The sequence below is a fragment of the Aspergillus candidus genome (genome assembly GCF_002847045.1).
Source record: "Aspergillus candidus strain CBS 102.13 unplaced genomic scaffold BDW47scaffold_29, whole genome shotgun sequence".
Taxonomy (NCBI): domain Eukaryota; kingdom Fungi; phylum Ascomycota; class Eurotiomycetes; order Eurotiales; family Aspergillaceae; genus Aspergillus; species Aspergillus candidus.
Window position 1 is genome coordinate 50,193 of NW_020194034.1, and position 19,158 is coordinate 69,350.

The 19,158-nt window shown below is 50.8% G+C and overlaps 5 protein-coding genes across 5 annotated transcripts; 1 reads left to right on the top strand and 4 right to left on the bottom strand.

The window, feature by feature from the left end:
- Window positions 1-2,092: 2,092 nt before the first annotated feature.
- On the bottom strand, window positions 2,093-6,744 carry BDW47DRAFT_132149 (pleiotropic drug resistance family ABC transporter; the record flags this gene model as incomplete). The annotated part of the gene is made up of 4 exons (XM_024817496.1): window positions 2,093-2,516; window positions 2,575-3,038; window positions 3,091-6,100; window positions 6,161-6,744. The coding sequence occupies 4 exons, from the start codon at window positions 6,739-6,741 to the stop codon at window positions 2,093-2,095; spliced, it is 4,479 nt and encodes a 1,492-aa protein (XP_024671111.1).
- A 4,770-nt stretch (window positions 6,745-11,514) lies between these two features.
- On the bottom strand, window positions 11,515-12,611 carry BDW47DRAFT_107388 (uncharacterized protein). The gene is made up of 2 exons (XM_024812997.1): window positions 11,729-12,611; window positions 11,515-11,670 (listed from the first exon to the last, which is right to left on the bottom strand). The coding sequence occupies exons 1-2, from the start codon at window positions 12,431-12,433 to the stop codon at window positions 11,620-11,622; spliced, it is 756 nt and encodes a 251-aa protein (XP_024671112.1). The 5' UTR covers window positions 12,434-12,611; the 3' UTR covers window positions 11,515-11,619.
- A 658-nt stretch (window positions 12,612-13,269) lies between these two features.
- On the top strand, window positions 13,270-13,978 carry BDW47DRAFT_126567 (beta-class carbonic anhydrase; the record flags this gene model as incomplete). The annotated part of the gene is made up of 4 exons (XM_024816572.1): window positions 13,270-13,355; window positions 13,429-13,466; window positions 13,539-13,678; window positions 13,754-13,978. The coding sequence occupies 4 exons, from the start codon at window positions 13,270-13,272 to the stop codon at window positions 13,976-13,978; spliced, it is 489 nt and encodes a 162-aa protein (XP_024671113.1).
- Window positions 13,979-14,324: 346 nt separating this feature from the next.
- BDW47DRAFT_132151 (putative choline transport protein) lies at window positions 14,325-16,103 on the bottom strand (the record flags this gene model as incomplete). The annotated part of the gene is made up of 3 exons (XM_024817497.1): window positions 14,325-14,976; window positions 15,093-15,432; window positions 15,494-16,103. The coding sequence occupies 3 exons, from the start codon at window positions 16,101-16,103 to the stop codon at window positions 14,325-14,327; spliced, it is 1,602 nt and encodes a 533-aa protein (XP_024671114.1).
- Window positions 16,104-16,300: 197 nt separating this feature from the next.
- On the bottom strand, window positions 16,301-19,084 carry BDW47DRAFT_107390 (MDR family MFS transporter). Its single transcript, XM_024812998.1, has 6 exons — window positions 18,818-19,084; window positions 18,370-18,681; window positions 17,745-18,274; window positions 17,370-17,691; window positions 17,172-17,314; window positions 16,301-17,083 (listed from the first exon to the last, which is right to left on the bottom strand). Exons 1-6 carry the CDS (start codon window positions 18,939-18,941, stop codon window positions 16,892-16,894), a joined length of 1,623 nt encoding a protein of 540 aa, XP_024671115.1. The 5' UTR covers window positions 18,942-19,084; the 3' UTR covers window positions 16,301-16,891.
- Between the last annotated feature and the right edge of the window lie 74 nt (window positions 19,085-19,158).

Below are 19,158 nucleotides of genomic sequence, written 5' to 3' on the forward strand. Positions count from 1 at the left end.
TCTATAGCCCTAATAATGAATTGATTTGAGTTTATCCCTGCAGGAATCAGCCAGTGCACTGACCTGAGACTACTGGTTTGACCGTCCTGCCCTATATGAGGCCCGTTGAGTTATCACCGGTTTTCTCCAGAGTACGGCAGGATCCTGGTCTTGAGTTTATTGAGCTGACAGTCACGGAGTCCCCGATGATTGGGATCCTTTCTCCTTTTATTTACTTATCTATTTATCATATTTTATTTATTTCTAATCAATATGATGATCCATTGAGCAATAATAATCATAATAATAAACTAACCCAATAGTGAATCCACTATTCAACCTGAACCCTCTAGTTCTAACCGCTTCCAAACGACATGACACGACCCACTTTAACTTACCAGCTGCAAGTCAAAGTCAGATAGAGAGTCCAGACTCCAGACTGATTGAATCCAGAGCCAAATCCATCCATCCATAATCAGGACTCACCTGCATACAGCCCGGAGAGCCACCTGTAACCCAGAACCCTACGCTGTAAATACACACACTAAAGAATGAATACGATGGAGCCAATCATTCTCTTTCCTTGCATGCTTATTGTATAGTTTGGATGTGTTCAGCTGTCATACTCCTGGTAAGGTACAGTCTATTACTCAGGGACCCTGTTACTACATGGTAATGGGGAATCATTGGATATGATTCTACAGCATACTAGTTACTTCTTTGGATAGCCGAGGAGGAACTAAGTCTCCTCGTCTATAGAGATATATATAGGTGGATAGATAGATAGAGACGAATACGAACCAACCCAAATCCCATCCAGCGATGCTACCATTCAGCTTGAATAACAACACACACACAGACACACACAAACACACCGACAAAAACAGCCAACCCATGAACTAACCCCTCAGCCCCCATTGACCGGGTAGATAGATAAATAGATACCCAAGTACGAACTAACCCTCTCAGCTCAGATATAGTACCCCTCTACATCACGCCATAAACCCGTCCCCCATACCCATGCCAACATTAGATACATCTACCTGATTACCTACGGAGATCTCCGTATATCTCTTTTTCGGGTAGGTAAACAAATAATCGATCAATTTATCAACCCAGATCCCGTCCCTCCATTTCCTTCCCATCCCCTTACCTAGTACTGAATGGCTACTTTGTATTTACCCATCTCTTTTGTAGATACTGTGTGGTGCACAGCCCATCTCATTCCACCCCACTAAATCAGTAACGCACATGCATACCCCACGCATACAAACCACATCCCACACACACATGTCAGATAATTCTCCATACACATCCATAGGATAGCCAGTAAATCCATCCAGGGCAAACGCGCCCCATCAGCCACTTTCACCATCCCCATTCGCCATGCTCCAGTGGCTGTGTGAGTCGTGAGTCCCCGCCCTGACACTCGCCCTGACACTCGCCCTGACACTCGCCCTGGGCCTAAGCCTACGCCCGAGCTCGCCCTGAGCCCCAAGCAACACGACACGACACGGCTCAAGACGAATGAGACGAACGAAACCAGAAAAGCGGTGACGAGAGAAAGAAAGAAAAAGAGGGCTGTACAAGGTGGAGTCATGCGTCCATGCATCCATTAAGGTCCTAGTATTTCTCCAATTTGGGCTAACTAACCTATCTACTTGGGTGTCTGCTTCTGCTTACCCGCATAGTATGTTAATTAGTGGTGCTTACTTGCTTGCTTACATGCAGATGACATCAGAGCTTTATCTTCGTTCTAAGATTGTAAGAATTAGGAGGAGGGAAGGAGGGATGAGGGGAATGGGGAAGAAGAATAGCCACTTTGTGGATGGGGTGACTCTGGAGGTGGATGTGGGTCGGAGAATAAATCTTACTTGCTTCGCCTCGCGTGGTGGGACATATACTATACCGTCTGCATGCACTATCTCCTACTTAGGTAGGTCCCTGCTTACAGTAGGTAGGGCATAGGATATATGACAGTTGTGTCTAGTTTAGTGATCAAGAGTGTAGATGGACTGTATAACTAACACAACATCTCCCAACAGGATAAATATACCAAATTGAATAAACCACTCCACACCATCCACCCGCCCAACCCCCCCAAAAAGGCAATCTACTCTTTCTTCTCCTTATGCGACTTCTTTTTCGGCATCCGAATCAACCAATACAAGAACACAGCAGCGAAAGCATTAAACACCACATACACAAACAGCAGCCCCACATTGCGCCAGCGGTCATCATAATCGATGTTCAGACTCGCCAGGAACTGGTCCGTAAAGGACATCTGGCACAGCGAGCACATGTCTGTTGCGTCGGGGTCCACCAGCGTTGCCTTGGCGGCACTCACGTAATCGCCGAGGTACTTGCCGCAGGTTTGCCCTGCTGGAGGCGGCATGCGTAGCAGCTCGATGTCGGAGCATTGCACGCGGGTTTTGGCGAGACCTACGGAGAGGACGGCACTGACGAGGTAGGTGAAGGGCGAGACGCGGTACATGAAGATCCAGAAGCGGGGGAGGACGGTTGGACTTGCTAGGACGCTGTGGTTTTCAGTTAGTAAGAGGGGTGTTGGGAAGGGTATAAGAGGGGTTGACATACCCGTTGAAAATCAGACACAGCGAGAACATCAACTGCGCAATGTTACTACCTGTCTCGGGCTGCTCGATCCCCGCGATGATCATCGAGCTAAACGTCGAGGTGAACATCATGAAGATCAAGATCAGCAGGAACATGGTGCCGCCTCGTTGTGTCACCGTGTCGGTCATCTCTGCGTTGCGGTACAGCCCGATCGGATAGTACCAGGAGAAATACGCAGGTACCGCCATGAGGATGTTCCAGGGCAGCTCGACCAAGATGCTTGCCATCATGAAGGCCTTCCATGAATATGCCTTGGAGGGTCGCTCCCGCACCTCGTACAGCGCACGCTGCGTCACGAAGTAGGGCATCATTTGCTGGACCAGGTTGGGGAAGATAATCAGGAGCATGAAGATGGCGAACATTTGATCTTGCATGCCTTGGAGACTTGTGGGTTCTCGCCAGAAGGTGAATCCGATGAACAGGGGCTATATCCTCTGTTAGTGTTCCTCGTCAAAGGAGATGATTAGATAGACCTACCGGAATGATACACATCGCCGCTTTCGAGTAAATATAAGATGGACTACGCCAATACTGCTGGAACATGCGCTGGATGCAAACCAAGAACTGCGCATACAGCGGCATAGCAAACTCGCCATACTCAACCGTGCGCGGCGGCAGCGGTCGCTGCGACAGTTCCTGTTTCATCTGAGCCAGCTCTTGGCGGACTTGCTCGCGTTCGGGGCTGTTCTTCCACACTTCCGGCCAGTCCTGGTCGGCGTGAGACCCGGGCGCAGCCCCAATCACTTCCAGCATCCACTCGGCTGGGTTGGCGTTCCCGGGGCACTTGGAGGATCCCTTGGTCTCGAAATATTTGATCAGCGTGTTCATGTTCGTGCCCAGGTCTCCAAAGTATACGGTCCGTCCTCCCCGCGCTAAGAAAAGCAATCGGTCGAACTGTTGCATGAGCATCGCGGACGGCTGATGAATGGTGCACAGAATCGCTTGTCCATGGTCGGCTAACTTGCGCATCAGAGTGCAGATAGACCATGCCGTTTGACTGTCCAGACCTGACGTCGGCTCGTCAAAGAAGAGAAGCAGGTCCGGTTTGGCTGCAATCTCGACTCCGATTGTCAGTCGCTTTCGCTGCTCGACGTTCAATCCTTCGCCGAGCACGCCGACCACTGCTTCGGCATACTCTTCCATGTTCAACATCTTGATCACCTCTTCCACGTAGGCAACCTTTTCTCTACGCGGGATACTCGCTGGCTGACGGAGGGTGGCACTGAAAATCAGCGCCTCTCGCACAGTGCTTGTTTCCAAATGCAGATCCTGCTGCTGCACATAGCCAGTCTTGCGCTGGAACGAGTCGTCTCGTATACGCCCATCAACCAGCATCTCGCCCGTGACCACGCCCATGGTCACCCGATCCGCCAAAACGTCCAACAACGAGGTCTTTCCAGCTCCCGTCACACCCATCAAGGCAGTCAAAGTCCCCGGCTTCACCCACCCGTCGACGTGGTCCAGGATCTGACGATCCTCGCCCTTGATCTTGATATCGTAACAGACATCCTGCCAGTGAAAGATAGCTGTCTGCTTGACGATCGCAGCAGTGTGGTCATCGCTCTGACTGCCGACCTCTTGCTTCTCTGACGGCGATGCCCCTCCTTCCACATCCGTGTTCGAACGGATCTTTTTCGCAAATGCTGGGATCTTGCCCCGGGGGAATACCAGAATCTCACCCTTCGAGGGCTTTGCGCGAACCAATTCACTGCAGACGATATACGCCGCTAGGAAAAAGAAGAAGAACCCGAGAATGATACCGTAGTTTCGCCAGAGGTGGGACGGGTAATACTCGAACGAGGTCTCCAGATAGGTAGTACCTTGGATGAAATCGTCGCCGTGTTTCGCGCCCTTGCCTGCGCAGACTTTCGATTCCAGAGGAACATCACCATATCCAGGCCCGGAGGGCACATATAACGCGCAGTCAAACCTTCGATCGCTAAATTCATTGATCATCAGAGACTCGAACGCATAGGCGATGGGGTTCAAGTAGTTGAGCCATCGGAACCAGGGGTGCATGTTTCGAACGGGGATGGTAAATCCCGTGTATATAACCAGAATCATCATGAAGATTGAGGACGGAACCATTGCTTGGGCCATAGACCGGGAGATGGCTCCGATCCACCGGAAGATATTCGACATGGTTAGCGTTGTGGTGACCGAGAAGAGATAAAATATGAAGAAATGTGCGGGCGTTCGGCGAAGATTGGTCATAAAGTATATAATAAGATTGAAGACCACTGATACCAGAGCCTTGGCCGGCAAATCAACCAGCATGGAGCTGATGGCCTCTGCGGAGGGGTGATAGAGTGCGTATTTGTCGTGCTTCTCCACAATGGGTCGTTGTTGCCACAAGGTCAGGATCTCCAGTGAGCTGGAGAAGGCGTTCAACAGGATGGCAAAGAACAAGAGTGCGCCCCGGGAGAAGTAGCTTTCAGTCGTTTCGTCGAGATTATAGAAAACACTAGAGACGATAAACGCCATGGCGCTGTTTCCGATCACCGTGGCAAGGGTCATGCTCATGTCACCCTTGAGGCGTTGAAACCCGCGACGAAGACACAAGCGAATCTGCATCCAATACGACAATGTATACGGGGACTTGGCGCGTGCACCTTTTGCCTTTTCCGCCGCTCGAGAATGGGAGAACTCGTTGTATTTGTCGCCCCCCAGTGGAAATTCATTTTGGAATGCGTCGATCTCGAGGTGAAGATGCTGCCGCTCGGCACTATCCCTCCACCGCGCGGCAAATTCATCCGGCGTGCGGGGGACAAGATTCTCAAACCCGGGGCGGGCTGCGCGTTCTGTCGGGCTGGTCAGAGAAGTCAGAAAATCGGCCGTGGTCTGCCTTTCCGGGCAGTCGAAACCCATTTCGATGAAGAAGCGCCGGGCATCGGGGGCGTTGCCGAAATAGATCTGTCGGCCCTCATATAGGACGATCGCCTTGTCGAAGATGTCATATATAGCCTGGCTGGCTTGGTAGATGGCGACAACCGCTGTCGAACCGGTATACTCGGTGGACAACCGGAGGGTTTTGACGAACTCCAACGCGGTGGAGCTATCCAAGCCACGCGTACTGTTGTCCCAGCATTGCAGGGGACTTTTGCACAGGGTTGTCTCGGCGATACTCACTCGCTTCCGCTCGCCGCCCGACACGCCCCGGATGAACTCGTTGCCCACCTGGGTGTTCACGGTGTGACTCAATCCCAACATCGCCATCACAACGTCTCGCATGTGTACCGCATACTGCTCTCTACTCACTCCAGGGAAGCGATTGAGCGGGGCTCTCGCGTGGGCAGCGAAGAGAAGGGTCTCACCCGCGGTCAGCTGGGGGAAATGGATCTCCGTCTCTGCCTGGTAAATGACCTCCCCTCGGAATCGGCCATGCATCTCATCCCACGAGATGCCCTGATACTGGATATCGGTTCCTGGATCCAACCACAGACCATGGGTTTCTCCAGCAATGGTCTTGAGAAACGTTGAACAACCGCTACAGACGGTCAGAACCAAATGCCCCGCGACACTGTAAGGGGACCGGAGAGTGACCTACCTTCCCGGACGACCCAAAACCACAAGCATTTCTCCATTCCGCACGTAGCCCTCAAAGTTGCGCAGAATATCGATCCGGACTTTATTCCTCCACCCAAGCAAGCCACGAAGCCAGCCAACGCCCTTGAGCCACATGTTGCCCACATCGGCCTGGTAATCGGCCGCGGTCCCATATCCAAAAGCGCTGAGGTTGCGAAACGAGACGCCGGCGGTGCGACGCGGGTACCGTTCAGGGTCGCGCGAGGTGACCTGCAGGAGATTCTTGGTCCATTTGCGCGAGTTGAACTGGTCCGAGTGGGGGTCGAGTTCCGGATTTTCGCTGGGGTTCAGAAAGGTGTTGATACCGTCGCCAACGTCGTGGGAGAATTTGCGCGCCAGGGCTGCGATCTTGGGGTTGTCCTTGCTAATACCATTCTCCCACGACGTGTCCGAACTCTCTGCCTTGTCTCCGGCGGAAATCGTGATGCGGTCATCGTTCAACTCGTCGGTTCGTTCTCGCATCGAATTCTCGAATGCTAGCCCCGCGTTCGCTGAGAGGGCAGTTGTCCCGAAGGGAGCGGGAGGCGCAGGTTGAAGAACCATGGCAACGTCAGTGGAGACGAGCCCCGTGTGACATAGCCGTAATGGAGAACCGGATCGTAAGCCTGTGATCGGGCAGGCCTTAAGGGCTCAGCTTATAGAGGAAGGGAGAGAAAGATTGGAGGGGGTTGGCGTAGGTAAGTAATAGGAGGGAGGATTCGGGGATGGACAGATGTGCGGCGGGGGAAGATAAAGAAAATAAAGTACAAGAAAAAAAATTGATTCAAGAAAGGAACTAAGGATTAGTTAAAAGTCCCTAGCTATCATAATAATACCTCAAAATGACCCTGTCCAGCATCATCCTTCTTGCCGGCCTGATACCTAACTTACCTCCAGTCTGACCCCAAACCTTACTATTATGAGTTCCTGGACGGGAACCGGAACGAAGACATCCGAGCACAGCATAGACAACGAACCGATTCCGTATCGACCGTCGGACCATGGTACCTAATGAACCATCCACCTTTTGTCGTCGATCACATCCTCAAGACCGCGACAGATGAGACTTGCATTTTTGGGAAAGTCTAGAGCTTGGCATGGCCAGCAGGGAAAGAGGACAATCCAGTGAAAGGATCGTTACTTGCAGTGGAGTCGATCCGGGATAGGCGAAGAAACAAAGAACCTGCACAGGTAGAAGCGAAGTTGTCATGTTCTTCGCTAGGAGAGAAATCACCAATCAGTGGGTGTGGAATGTGGGGGATGAGAATTGTGTGGGGCGTTCAGTGGGGCCTATAAGGGCCCTGTGGAGCAGGATGGGAGAAGCCAGTGGGGGCCAGTGGGGGGCCTTGCTTCCCCGGGTTAAAGACCTCCAGGGTCACGCCCGTTGTCATGATTGATCAGGGCACCTTTGGGCCCGTCATTGGACGCGTATCCACCTCGTATTGATGGTCCCACCCTGCGTATAGAATTGTGTCTGCGAATACGTGATTTCAATATACCAGGTTACTTCCTATCGTGACAAGGAAATGTTTTTATATAATGATGAGGACAATTCATTATACAGATGAAACGCTAAGATACATCAGACCGAAGCAGACACGCATATAATAGCCGTGTCTGAGAAAATGAAACTTTATTCCCCGAGTCTATCCAGGTCACAGGTCACATGCTCTGGTGCGGCGGGTTTCTCCGGCTCACGGCTACTCCGTAACAATTCCGGCGTTGATGGTGTATTACGCAAAATGGTTTAACATGTCATTTCAGGTTCAACACTTCTCTGCGTGTTACTATCACTATGAATATTTCTATAACGCCTTCCTCCATCATTGCTCTAACTTTCATCTTTCCCCCCCTCGTTAACTCTTTCTGTCTCTGTTTCTACACCCTACAGGGAAGAAACACTGCCTGATAGAGACAACATGTGGATTTCTCGCGCGTCTGTCGTATGTGGTAGACGATCGGGCCACCGGGGAACACTCGACCCTCCATAGGCCTTGACTATTAATGAGTTGTCTTAGGAAGGCCGTCTCTTTGTACTTGCTGAGAAATCCATACACACAGCCTAGCATCTGCATGTACTTGATTGGCTGAGCGAGTATGTTCCTTAGCTCGTTCATGTCGTCGAGCTTATCGTCCAGGAAGTGCTCGCAAAGCCACGGTACCCTGAGCTCCCAGACGACCTTCAAAAAGTGATCATCATCCTCCAAGATCCCATCAGATGGGCCGGTGGAAGTAGATTGCACGCGATTAAGATCTGCAAAGCGTATTACCTTTGACTGCGATGTGAAGACAGTGTCAAGCACGTCGCCGAAGTATTTGTGAAACCAGCCTTGGACACCATGTTCGTCCCGAACCTCGAAGTTTTCGCAAGTATATGGGTCTCGTGTCTAAAGTATCAGGCCTAGGACCTCATTGCGCCAGGTATGGCTCTGGTGTGCGGTATGCACAGCGTGCAAAAAGCCCAGTCATGAGTCATGGCTGAAGATCACCAGTAAACTCAAGATCGTGTAGGGCACTCGACTGTGTGCGGTATAGGCCGGATTCAAGCTTAGGTGCCGGGGACTCGACTAACTTCTTCGGGACGATACGAAGCGCGGGACGAGGCATCTTGAGAGCTTTGTTTCTTTCTTGACGATGAAGGATATTAGTAACATCCTGAGAGCGCAGGCCATACTAACACAGATCACAGAATGTGCGTGCAGAGTATCGAGTGGGCAGCGAAAATTTAGCTTAAAGACTAAGAGCAGGGTTATTTCAAGCAGGGGAACAGTGAAGACTATGCAGGAGGTCGGTATCAGTCAATTAGAGCTTATTTTGACTAAATAGGAAGGACCGCGTATACCAGTACGAGGCACCTCACCAATTGAATATAACCCACATCACTATGAGAATAATTAGGCAATAAACCCGAAAAGGTCTACATGATTGGAAATTTTCCCTTGACTTGACGCCATCTGCATCGATACCTCAGTCATCACTATTATTCTAGCTGCTGTTTGATGGAGAGTAGGAAATTAGACTGAATTTGATACTCACTAAAGACAACTTTGCTAGTATTCTAGAACTCCCATTTCTCCGGGTGAAAACGCCAGTCCCTCTCATGGGATCGCTTGGCAAGCCTGTACGCGACGTAACGTGTCTGACCATTGTAGTTGATCACGGATTGGCCATCAACTTCGAAGCCCCGAAATGCGACTAAACTCATTAGTCAACATTCCTTAATATATAGAAACCCTGACGTACACATTGCCAGTGGACTGATCATAGATGATCTTCGAGATCCTGGACAGTTCTGGTTGTACACCACAACGCAGCATCTCTTTGTTAATTGTATTAGCGTTTTATCAATCTCTCACCTTGTGTTTGCGGAAACTGACTCAAAAGCAGCACAGAATTTGGCACGGATATCCTCTCTTACCAGGAGATCCAAGCTTCAGAAAGATTCCTCTGTAAGACTCCCCAGACACCTTTTCCCACACGAGGTATTTGACATAGTCACCAGGAACGAGATCATGTCTCCCTTGCGTTTTCTTGCAGTAACCAAAGAAGCGTGGAACGGAGCTACAGCCTTGATTCGTCAATACCTTAAACGCCTCTAGTTCACCACGCACCTCAGAAGATTGAATTTGTTGGGCTAGGGTAGCCAGATCAGCGTCCTCCGTCCCAGTGATAGGGACTTTAAAGTACATTTGCATGAAAGCTATCTGCGTCGGGTCATCCACTAAGTGGCACAGAAAATCCTGTGTGAGATGGACAGCCCGCTCCGAGAGCTTTCCCGTAATGATCCACGAGCGACTGATCACTGGGGAGGGGCGAGCCAGAGGAAGAAAGGATAGGGGCCGTAGTGGAGGAGTCCGTAGCGTGCGAGGCCGCTGGAGGAGGGCGCAGAGAGAGAGACGGCAGACGTGGGAGAAGAAACAGCGGACGACTGAAGTAGGGAGTCGAAGTCATAAAAGGTTGTGACCTGTGTCCCTACCAGACGGCGGAGGAATCGGGCATCAAAGTCCTTCGGTCTCGAAGGAAGTATCATGATGATTTTTGCGAGCAGGTACCTCTAGTAATATGGAGACGAACGTCGAACAGGACATCTTAAAAGTATGGGTATTCCAGTCAACGAGATTGACTTAGGGGGGAGGACGCGGAAGGGAAAGGAAAAAGCAACGAATCACTATATATTTTATACCAAGTTCACGCGAGCGGAACGCCAAGTTTTATAACCTGGAGTGATTTATGAAGACGGTCCTGCTAGAGGTTCATTACTAGGACCAATCCCTGGCATGAAACAGCGTGATACTCTGCATGTGTATAGTAAGCGATGCTCTATAACTATAAGTTTACCTTAATGCTTGTCAATAAGTATGGATGTTGATAGGTATCAAAAGAAGACATACTGAGTATCTCCGATCATTAAGCATACTTGATTCCGATCAAAGCCATCAAGATACCTACTTTTATCAGTAGACAAACATTGTACAGCTAAAGAACATCTTAACATAACCCTAGGTTAGTTTGAGCTCCACCGTTTTTCCATTTTCTAGAGTTGAAGATATCATCTATAAAATCACTGATAATTTCTGCCAGACTGCACTGATATAGAGAAATAAAATTAGTACTTGAGTACTATTTTCCGAGAGGACGATGCTTAGGATATTACAGGGTCCATTATAAACAAGATACTAGGTGCCTTGTGCTCTTAAGCACAATTTGAGCCACCGGATTCGCTTAATCCAGTATGATAGATATTGAGAATTCACAAGAAACTGAAGTATTTCTACCGAGTTAGTCGATATAGCAGGTATGAAACCCCCTTCTGCGAAGCTGATACCATGGGATACCCGAAAGGCAAATTTTTCTACATCCATATCTCTAGACATAGTCAATTAGATAAACATAGGTTATTTGCTTGGAGGTTTTCTCTTGTTCTCGGTAAAAATAGTTATGGAGGGTATCTTATCAATCTTGATGGTTTTCTATAGATCGCTTCCGACATATATGGCATCTTACAACAGTATGATGGGTTTCAGGTGTGATTTTCCAGATATATACTTCAGAGGTAAAAGAACCAAAAGCCAGCCTGAAGAGAGATTCAGTCAAGCTGTAATCATGTCATTCACGCCATCTCTGCGCTGACCAAATTTTGGAGACTTGGTATCACCATCTAACCCTAACAAGTAGAGTATCGATGTTCATTTTTTTTATTTGAATATCAGTAAATATATGTCTGGACTGACTTCTGCGATATCGGGTTAGCTTCTGATCCTTCAGCTCTCGGCATACCGGTTGACCATAATCCTTGGGAAAGTCCAACGCGTTGTGTGAAATCAGTGATTAAAGTATTCTTAATCAGTCTTCTAACATTGAACCTTATAAGACACTTGATAAGTTAAAGAAAAGCAGTATGCTAGTGATTATGCATCTATAAAAATCAATTCCATGCGCTCTTTATGATCCCCCCCAAACCCAATCCGCCGCAATCGTAGCAATTATCGCAGCCTGAACAAATAAGTTAGTGAATATCCACACCTTGAATCCATCCCCGGCGGATACATACCACAGACAGATCCACCCCTGAAGTAACAATGATATCCAACGCCGGTCGATACCCATCCTTCGAGCTCGAGCGCAAAGCTATTCGCTGATTATGCTTAACACTCTGCCGCACTTCAATAACCTTGCGATCCCCATCAACGACATCAAACGACGCCAGCACATTCCCATAACGCTCAATTTTCAATGAAACCTTCTTATCATCCTCCGTCTTCGCATCCTCCGCCGCCGTATTCCTCAACGAAAAGCTGAAGTTCCCCACAGCCGACGCACCCCAGACCCCGCGCGGAGAACCACTCCCCAGATATGCAGGATCGTCGCCCCTGGTACTGCGGCTGCCGCCCGGCAGCGTCACGGCCCACATATGGCGCAGCGACACCCGCCGGTGCAGCTCGAACAGCGGCAGTCCCGAGGCGTCGCGAAATTCGCGACACGAGCGCCGCTCGCCGTATTCGCTCCCGGATACGGTGAACTCGATTATCCCGTCATCGTCATCGTGCGTGATACGGTATGCGACGGCCGACTTCGCGTTGCCCACGGTTTTCAGGACGAGCGTCGTCTTCGACGTCGTGATCGATTCCCTTCGGATGGCGATGGGCCGATCGGGTGGGCGGAGTGATGGGCGAACGCGTGGAAAAATGGCTCTCGAGAGGGAACTGCGGGAGCTCGTGCCGATGTGGATGTCGCTGCTTCGTCCCCAGACTGACATGCTGTAGTGCTTTCGTTTGCTGTAAAGGTGAGGCTGGGAGGAAAGGGTTGGCTTTTCGAGGCGGGGAAGGAGGGGGTTGATAGTTATATATAGGTTAGTATCGTAGTAGGATCGTCAAGTGTGTACTGCTGATCCAAGTAGTATTTGCTAACTATAACACCAGTAGCTAGGAGGCAAGATGGAGGTCGTAAGCCCTTTGCTGCGCCCGACTGCACCGTTTCCCATTCCGATGACCTCATGGCTCGCCCATTGGTCGATCGCTATACCGCTTTGGGGCTTCTCTGTCAGCACCAATGATCGGTCTCCACTCCCCTGCCGCATTCTACATTCTGGGCACTGTTTAAGAGTATGAATTGAGCCAACAGGACGAGTATTGCAAGGCTAGTCCAGGGCTTAGGTCCTCTTGGCCTCGGGATAGATCGTGATGCTATAATCACCGCCCCATAGGTGGGCAACAACCAACCACACAACAATTCATGGTACAACCAATCGTTCACTTCCCAACTCAACACATCACTGGGTCCACGCGCAGATCACCTTTGACAATCAAGTCAGATTACGACAATGAACTCCAACGCGACGCCTTACTTGACTCCAACTGGAGTGCAATCGACACTGATGCGATAGCCGCGATAACACCAAGACGATTCGACGGGTTTCCCGCGACTCTCCGATGTATCTATCACGCAATTTACAACCCGGTTAACCACATCGGCCACATCTCCGCCTTGCGGGGATGCCAGGTTCCTTATATACTGAGACCCCTCCTAGGAACCGAAAATCAGCATCTTCCTCCCTGGAACGTCAAGTCTCAAAGCAAGAGACTAGACACCACCATGTCCGTCGCGAAAGAATTCGAGGCCGCGAACGCCGAGTATGCCGCCTCTTTCGACAAAGGCGGCCTGCAACTGCCTCCTCAGCGGTACTTCACCCATTGATCCTCCCCAGAATCACTATTCTGCGACGCATTCTAACAAATGATCTCCAACATATAGCAAGGTAGCGGTTATAGCATGCATGGATGCGCGACTGGGTATGTCTCAATCCTTTCACACCTCTTCCACCTGCAGTAGTATCCCCTATAGCATCACACTAACAACGATAGACCCCGCCCGCGCTCTCGGACTCGAAGAAGGCGACGCCCACGTCATCCGCAACGCCGGCGGCCGCGTATCAGACGCCATCCGCAGCGTGGTCATCTCGCAGCAGTTGCTAGGGACTCGGGAGATAGTCATCGTGCATCATGTACTTCCCCTACTCTCACCCTCCCTTCCTGTTTACTTCTCAGAAATGGCACAAGCTAATATAAAAATTGTACAGACGGACTGCGGTATGCTACTCTTCACAGACGAGGTAATCCGCGGTAAGATCCGGACTGAGCTGGGCCAGAACGCAGACCACGTCGCGTTTCTGCCGTTCGGGGATCTGCGACAGAGTGTACTGGATGATATTAAATTGCTGAAGGAGAACCCGCTTGTGCTGGATGTGCCTGTCACGGGGTATTTGTATGAGGTGGAGAGTGGGCGGATTGTGAAAGTTGAGTGATTCTTTTTTTAATATAATATATATGATTGTGGGAGTCATAGGTTATGTTGGATTTGGATGAATATACCATATAGGGCTGACAGGAACGGATTTTGATCTGTTTTTTCTGTCAATGTATGTTCGTCAAAAGAAATTCTCAATGTATGTGTAGGATCTGTCATAGGTATAATCTGGATAACTAGATAGGCGGGAATATATAGATATAGATATAGATATATAGATAGTATATACAACTACAACTCCAGCCTCGGCCCATGATAATGCTTCTTCGCATACAGCCACCAATTGCCAGCCCCAATGACCACCATAGCTGCTAAGACGGCCGCAGCATAATCTACACAGTCGATTAGCAGTCTTTCACGGGATGGTATTCAAATCCACTCAAAATAGGCGCAACAGGAGAAAGAAGGAAAGAATGAGGGAAAGAACGAGGGAAAGGACGAAGGTAGGAACGAAGGTAGGAAAGAACGAAAGAAAGGATAAACCCACTCATATTCCCCCCCTTCACCGGAAACGCAGCCGGAAAGCAAAAGAAAACCGTAATAATCACCGCCCAAACAATCGTCATAACATTCGACGCGCAGCCCACCCACCCAGGGACCCAGAAGGCTCTATTCGGCGGCAGGTAGTTGGGATCGCGACGACGCCAGAGGAGCAGGGCAGCGGGGACGGCGAAAGAGATCTGGGCGACGATGACGGTGCAGGCGATGAAGGCGTTGAAGGCGTTGGTGGAGGCGACGTAGACGATGCCGAGGAGGAGGACGAAGACGCCGTCGACGACGAGGGCGTATACGGGGACGTGGAGGGTGGGGGAGATCTTTGAGAGATGCGAGGAGAAGAGGAGGGCTTCGTCGCGGGCCAGAGACCATGTTAGGCGAGAGGTGGTCTGGTGTACGGCGTTGAGGGCGACGCAAGTGATTATGCAGGTGGCCGTCATGAAGACTGTTGCTGCGGCGGGGGAGGAGGTCGCTTTTTCCCAGATGAAGTAGACGGGGAAGCTGTTTGGATCATCTTATTAGCATTTGTCTCTCTCTTTCTCCGTTTTCACTCTCTATGTCCACCTCCCCTCGGTCTACCACCGCCCGTTCTCTCTTTAGGACAGGTGAAGAAATACCCAGTTGGCGACTCCAGTGACGCCGAGACGTCCTTGAAGCTGTAGATTGCTGAAATAGAAAAGGGAAATGCGGTCAAAAACCCAATCAACACTGTAACCATCACCGCACGCGGGACGATGCGTTCTGGCTGCAGGGCTTCCTCGGCCAGATGCAGTGTGGCGTCCAGCCCGGAGAGCATGAACTGCGGTGTGGACAAGCCCGTCAGGAAGGAGACACCATCGGGCCAGCCGTTGGATCCGTTGACGAGATAAGTCCACACCGCGTGGGAGTCGATGGTGGTGTGGGCGCTGGCGGGACATGTGACCGTGATGGCGATGAAGGTGACCATCGACAGGATGACTGCATCACGTCAGTTAACCTCCACTACCTCTATCTTTTGCAACCTCCCACAAAAACATACAGCCCACATTATACACCCACAAAGTCTTCCCCGTCAGAAACACATTGTACGCCACCATCAATGCATTGAACAGTTGATACACCAGGAAATAGTGCCACGGGGCAGACACATACCCAGGCTGCCAGCGGATGACAATAGCCATCAGAGCCTGAGTGGCAGCCAACGCGATCGACGCCGCCAGTGTAATCCACGCAAACACCGCCGCTAGACCACTGAAGTACGAGAGCCCTCGACTCCAGCGCCGACTAGCCAGGATGGATGTGAAATGGTACTGTCCACCCGCGGTGGGATAGACGCTGGCCAACTCCGCCAGTGTGATCCCCGTGCCCACCATGGCGACTGTCACAGCTATAATGCCATAAAGCAGCGAGGGAGCGCCGCCGGACTGGATGGCGATGGAGAAACTGGTGGCGATGGCCACCCAGCTGTTGGAAATGTTATATCCTACTGCGATGATGCTGAAGATACTGAATTGGCGCCGTAACGGGGCGACCTCGAGGCCCGTGACGACCTGGCCTGTGGCTAGTTCGATTTCCGGTACGGCGGAGGCATCGTTCGTGTGGGGCTTCGAGGACGATGATACTGACGATGGGCTTTTAGTCTCGGACATGGTATGGGCTGATGTGTATTGAATATGGTCTGATGGAATTCGTATGTTCGGGGGGAGGCAACATATTAAGCTACTACTTCCTACAGTGAATTCCTTTTGACTTTCTTTCATTTCTGTGCCAGCCAGTGAGAGCAGGATGTGACGACCAATGATTACCTATCTAGATGCCCCAGTTGATTAACATGTTTCAATTAGGACAGCATGACAGTGACACCGGACAGCTTATCAAGTTTCCTGCAGTGCCTATCGTGACGATCGACACATCAAGCCTCGAACAAATGCGGAATGACGGCGGAATTAGTCCACATTGCCGAGTGAACCATATGGATTTTGCGGGGAAGCAGCCAATGTCTTGCTGTATTCGCCTCTCCCCGCATTTCACTATCTATTGACTCCGAATGATACGAACTCGGCCGTCCGATGATCCCTAGCGAGATAGGCAATTCTTACGCCCAACGCTATCTCCGCACGAGGATTTCCACCCTACGCGTTATCACGGCTTGCTGATAATCGAACGAGTGGATTGGATACGCCTATCGAGCTACTGCGCTCTAGCTCTATCTAGGACACTGCAGTCCTTCAAGGCGTCATACCAGCCACCCGATTGGATTGTAAACCCAATTCAGACCCTCCCCTGATAGAGTTCCTTCTTCACCGACCTCTGGAATATTCGAATTCCCTCCTCAATTTTCACTTACCTTATCTCTTCCACGTCAAGTTCTCAATCTAGTCCTCCCTGATACCCACAATTGAGACCCCGATGTTGGGGTCATGACAACAAGATAGGCCTACGCCTCGCCGGGCCGGTGGAGCCCCTTTCCTCGCGTGAACAGTGCCGCGATGGTCGCCACGAGCCCAAAACAGGCAGACGCCAGGAACGATAGTCGAATCCCGCGGTAATACACCAGGCGCGCGGCCATCTGCACCTCAGGGGGAAGCGTATAGATTGCCGAGACGGAGTGACGAATGTCGTCAATGAGCTAGGGGAAGATAAACCAGATCAGCCAAATGCCCGGGTGGGACTGGAAAAATCAAACCAGTAAATCACACGCAAGACAGGGATACTACTTTCCATTTATCTGGTACTCCACTCAGGGCCTCTGCGAGACCCGAGCGCAATGTGTTTTGAACAATCGTCGACGTAATGGCCACGCCCCACACCGTACCCAGCGAGCGGACTAGGTAGACAGTTGAGGCGGAGACAGCGTGGTCTATTGGGTTAGATCGTCGCTTTTCTTTCTTGGAAAGGGAAAAGGAGTTATTTACCTGCGTGGTCGAACGCCGCCAAAAACGTGAACAAAATTCCGGGATAGACAATGCCCTGTCCCAAGCTGGCAGGGATGACATAGACATAATACTTCCATTCAGAGTCGTTGAACTGCAGCAGCATCACGAGGAAGTTACCAATACACATCAAGGCGGCTCCCGTGCGGACCAGGTGCGCGAGCTTTCCCCAGCGTGACATCACAATGCCAGAGACGAGACTCCCAATGGGAGCAGCCAGCGACGGGACAGCCAGGCGGGCCCCAGCCTTGGAGGCCGAATCGAGCAAGATAACCTGGAAGAGCAGCGGAAGGGTGAACAGAAACTGCATAGTCAGCGTCACACTCACACAACACCTATATTCCAGACACAACTTACAGCATACGCAGCCATTCCAACACAAACGTTAGAGATCTGCGTCGCGACAGGCAAAACACCCTTCAGCATACGCAGCGGAATCAACGGAATAGCCGACGTAGTTCCCTCAACGAACACAAATAACGCAAGCAGCACGACACTGCCGACCAGCGATCCAACAACCCACGGATCCGACCACGGGAGCTCGTTGCCGCCCAGACTCAAACCCACCAGCTGGCTGGACAGACCCAGGATCAGCAGACAGGCGCCCGACAGATCAACGTACTTCCAGATCGCGCGCAGACCCTGGCCTGGCTGTACCAGCCCGTTGGACGATGGCGACGACAGGTTGATCACCAGGTAGCCGGTGACAAGGGCGAATATGCCCACGGGCACCTGCATGATGAAGCACCAGCGCCAGCCGATCGTGTCGACGATGGATCCGCCGAACGAGGCGCCGCAGACGGCTCCGAAGCCGTTCATCCCGTTCTGCAGTGCCTGATACATGCCGCGACGGCGGAAAGGGATGAGATCGGAGTTGACGATCGTTGCTGGAGCTGTCAGCGACATTCACGCACTGTGACGACAAGCGACAGTAATAAAAGGGAAAGAAAAAGAGAAAAAAAGAGAGAGAAGAAGAACTCACCCATAGTCATCAACCCACCCCCGCCAATCCCCGTCAGCGCGCGCATCAGATTCAGTGTGACGATATCCTGCGCAACACCGCAGCCGATACACCCCGCGATGAACGTGATCGTGGCGGTGAAAAATGACGTGCGACGTCCGAAGATGTCAGAGAACCGCCCGTACAGCGGCTGGAACGCCGTGCTGGTGATCAGGTACGAAGTGGTCAGCCACGAGGCCGTGTTGGCGGCGTTGAACTCGGAGCTGATCACCGCGTAGGTCGACGCCGTGATAGTGCCGTCGAAGCCGGATAGGAAGACGTTGGACATTATTGCTGTATTGGTTAGTTCATTTCTTTCCTTTTTTTTTTTTGTTTTTTTTTTTTTTATTGTACGTTTATTTGTCTTCTTTATTCCTCTTCAGGGGATAAGAGAAAAGAAGAAATATGGAAAGAAAGGAAGAAAAATTACCTATTTGAATCCAGACAAACCCACGCGGAGGCTTCCACATGGCCTCAGGCGCGGACGCCGACTGCAGCAAAGGCTGGTCTTCAGCGGGCGCCGCAGGTTCAACATCACGATCAGGATGCTGCATATTGCGAAACAATTCCTATTCTCGAGACGTGTAGACTTTAATCGCAGCCAGTTTGAACCCAAGTACGTTGAAACAAACTATCACCAGAACTCAAGGAGGGACAGATGTGCGGGGGTAGCGAACAGATAGTTAGCACGGTGAACGTTTAAATACTAAAACAAGTAGTAGTAAGAGCCTAGAGTCGGGGACCGTAAAAGGGTTAAAAAAAATTGAGGGT

Coding starts and splice junctions, on each gene's coding strand:
- BDW47DRAFT_107388 (XM_024812997.1), bottom strand. CDS start 12,433: ATGTCAGTCTGGGGACGAAGCAGCGACATCCACATCGGCACGAGCTCC. Junction 11,671..11,728: donor CAGGGGTGGATCTGTCTGTG/GTATGTATCCGC, acceptor TTATTTGTTCAG/GCTGCGATAATTGCTACGAT.
- BDW47DRAFT_107390 (XM_024812998.1), bottom strand. CDS start 18,941: ATGCAGCATCCTGATCGTGATGTTGAACCTGCGGCGCCCGCTGAAGAC. Junction 18,682..18,817: donor GTTTGTCTGGATTCAAATAG/GTAATTTTTCTT, acceptor TAACCAATACAG/CAATAATGTCCAACGTCTTC. Junction 17,692..17,744: donor TTGGAATGGCTGCGTATGCT/GTAAGTTGTGTC, acceptor CTGACTATGCAG/TTTCTGTTCACCCTTCCGCT.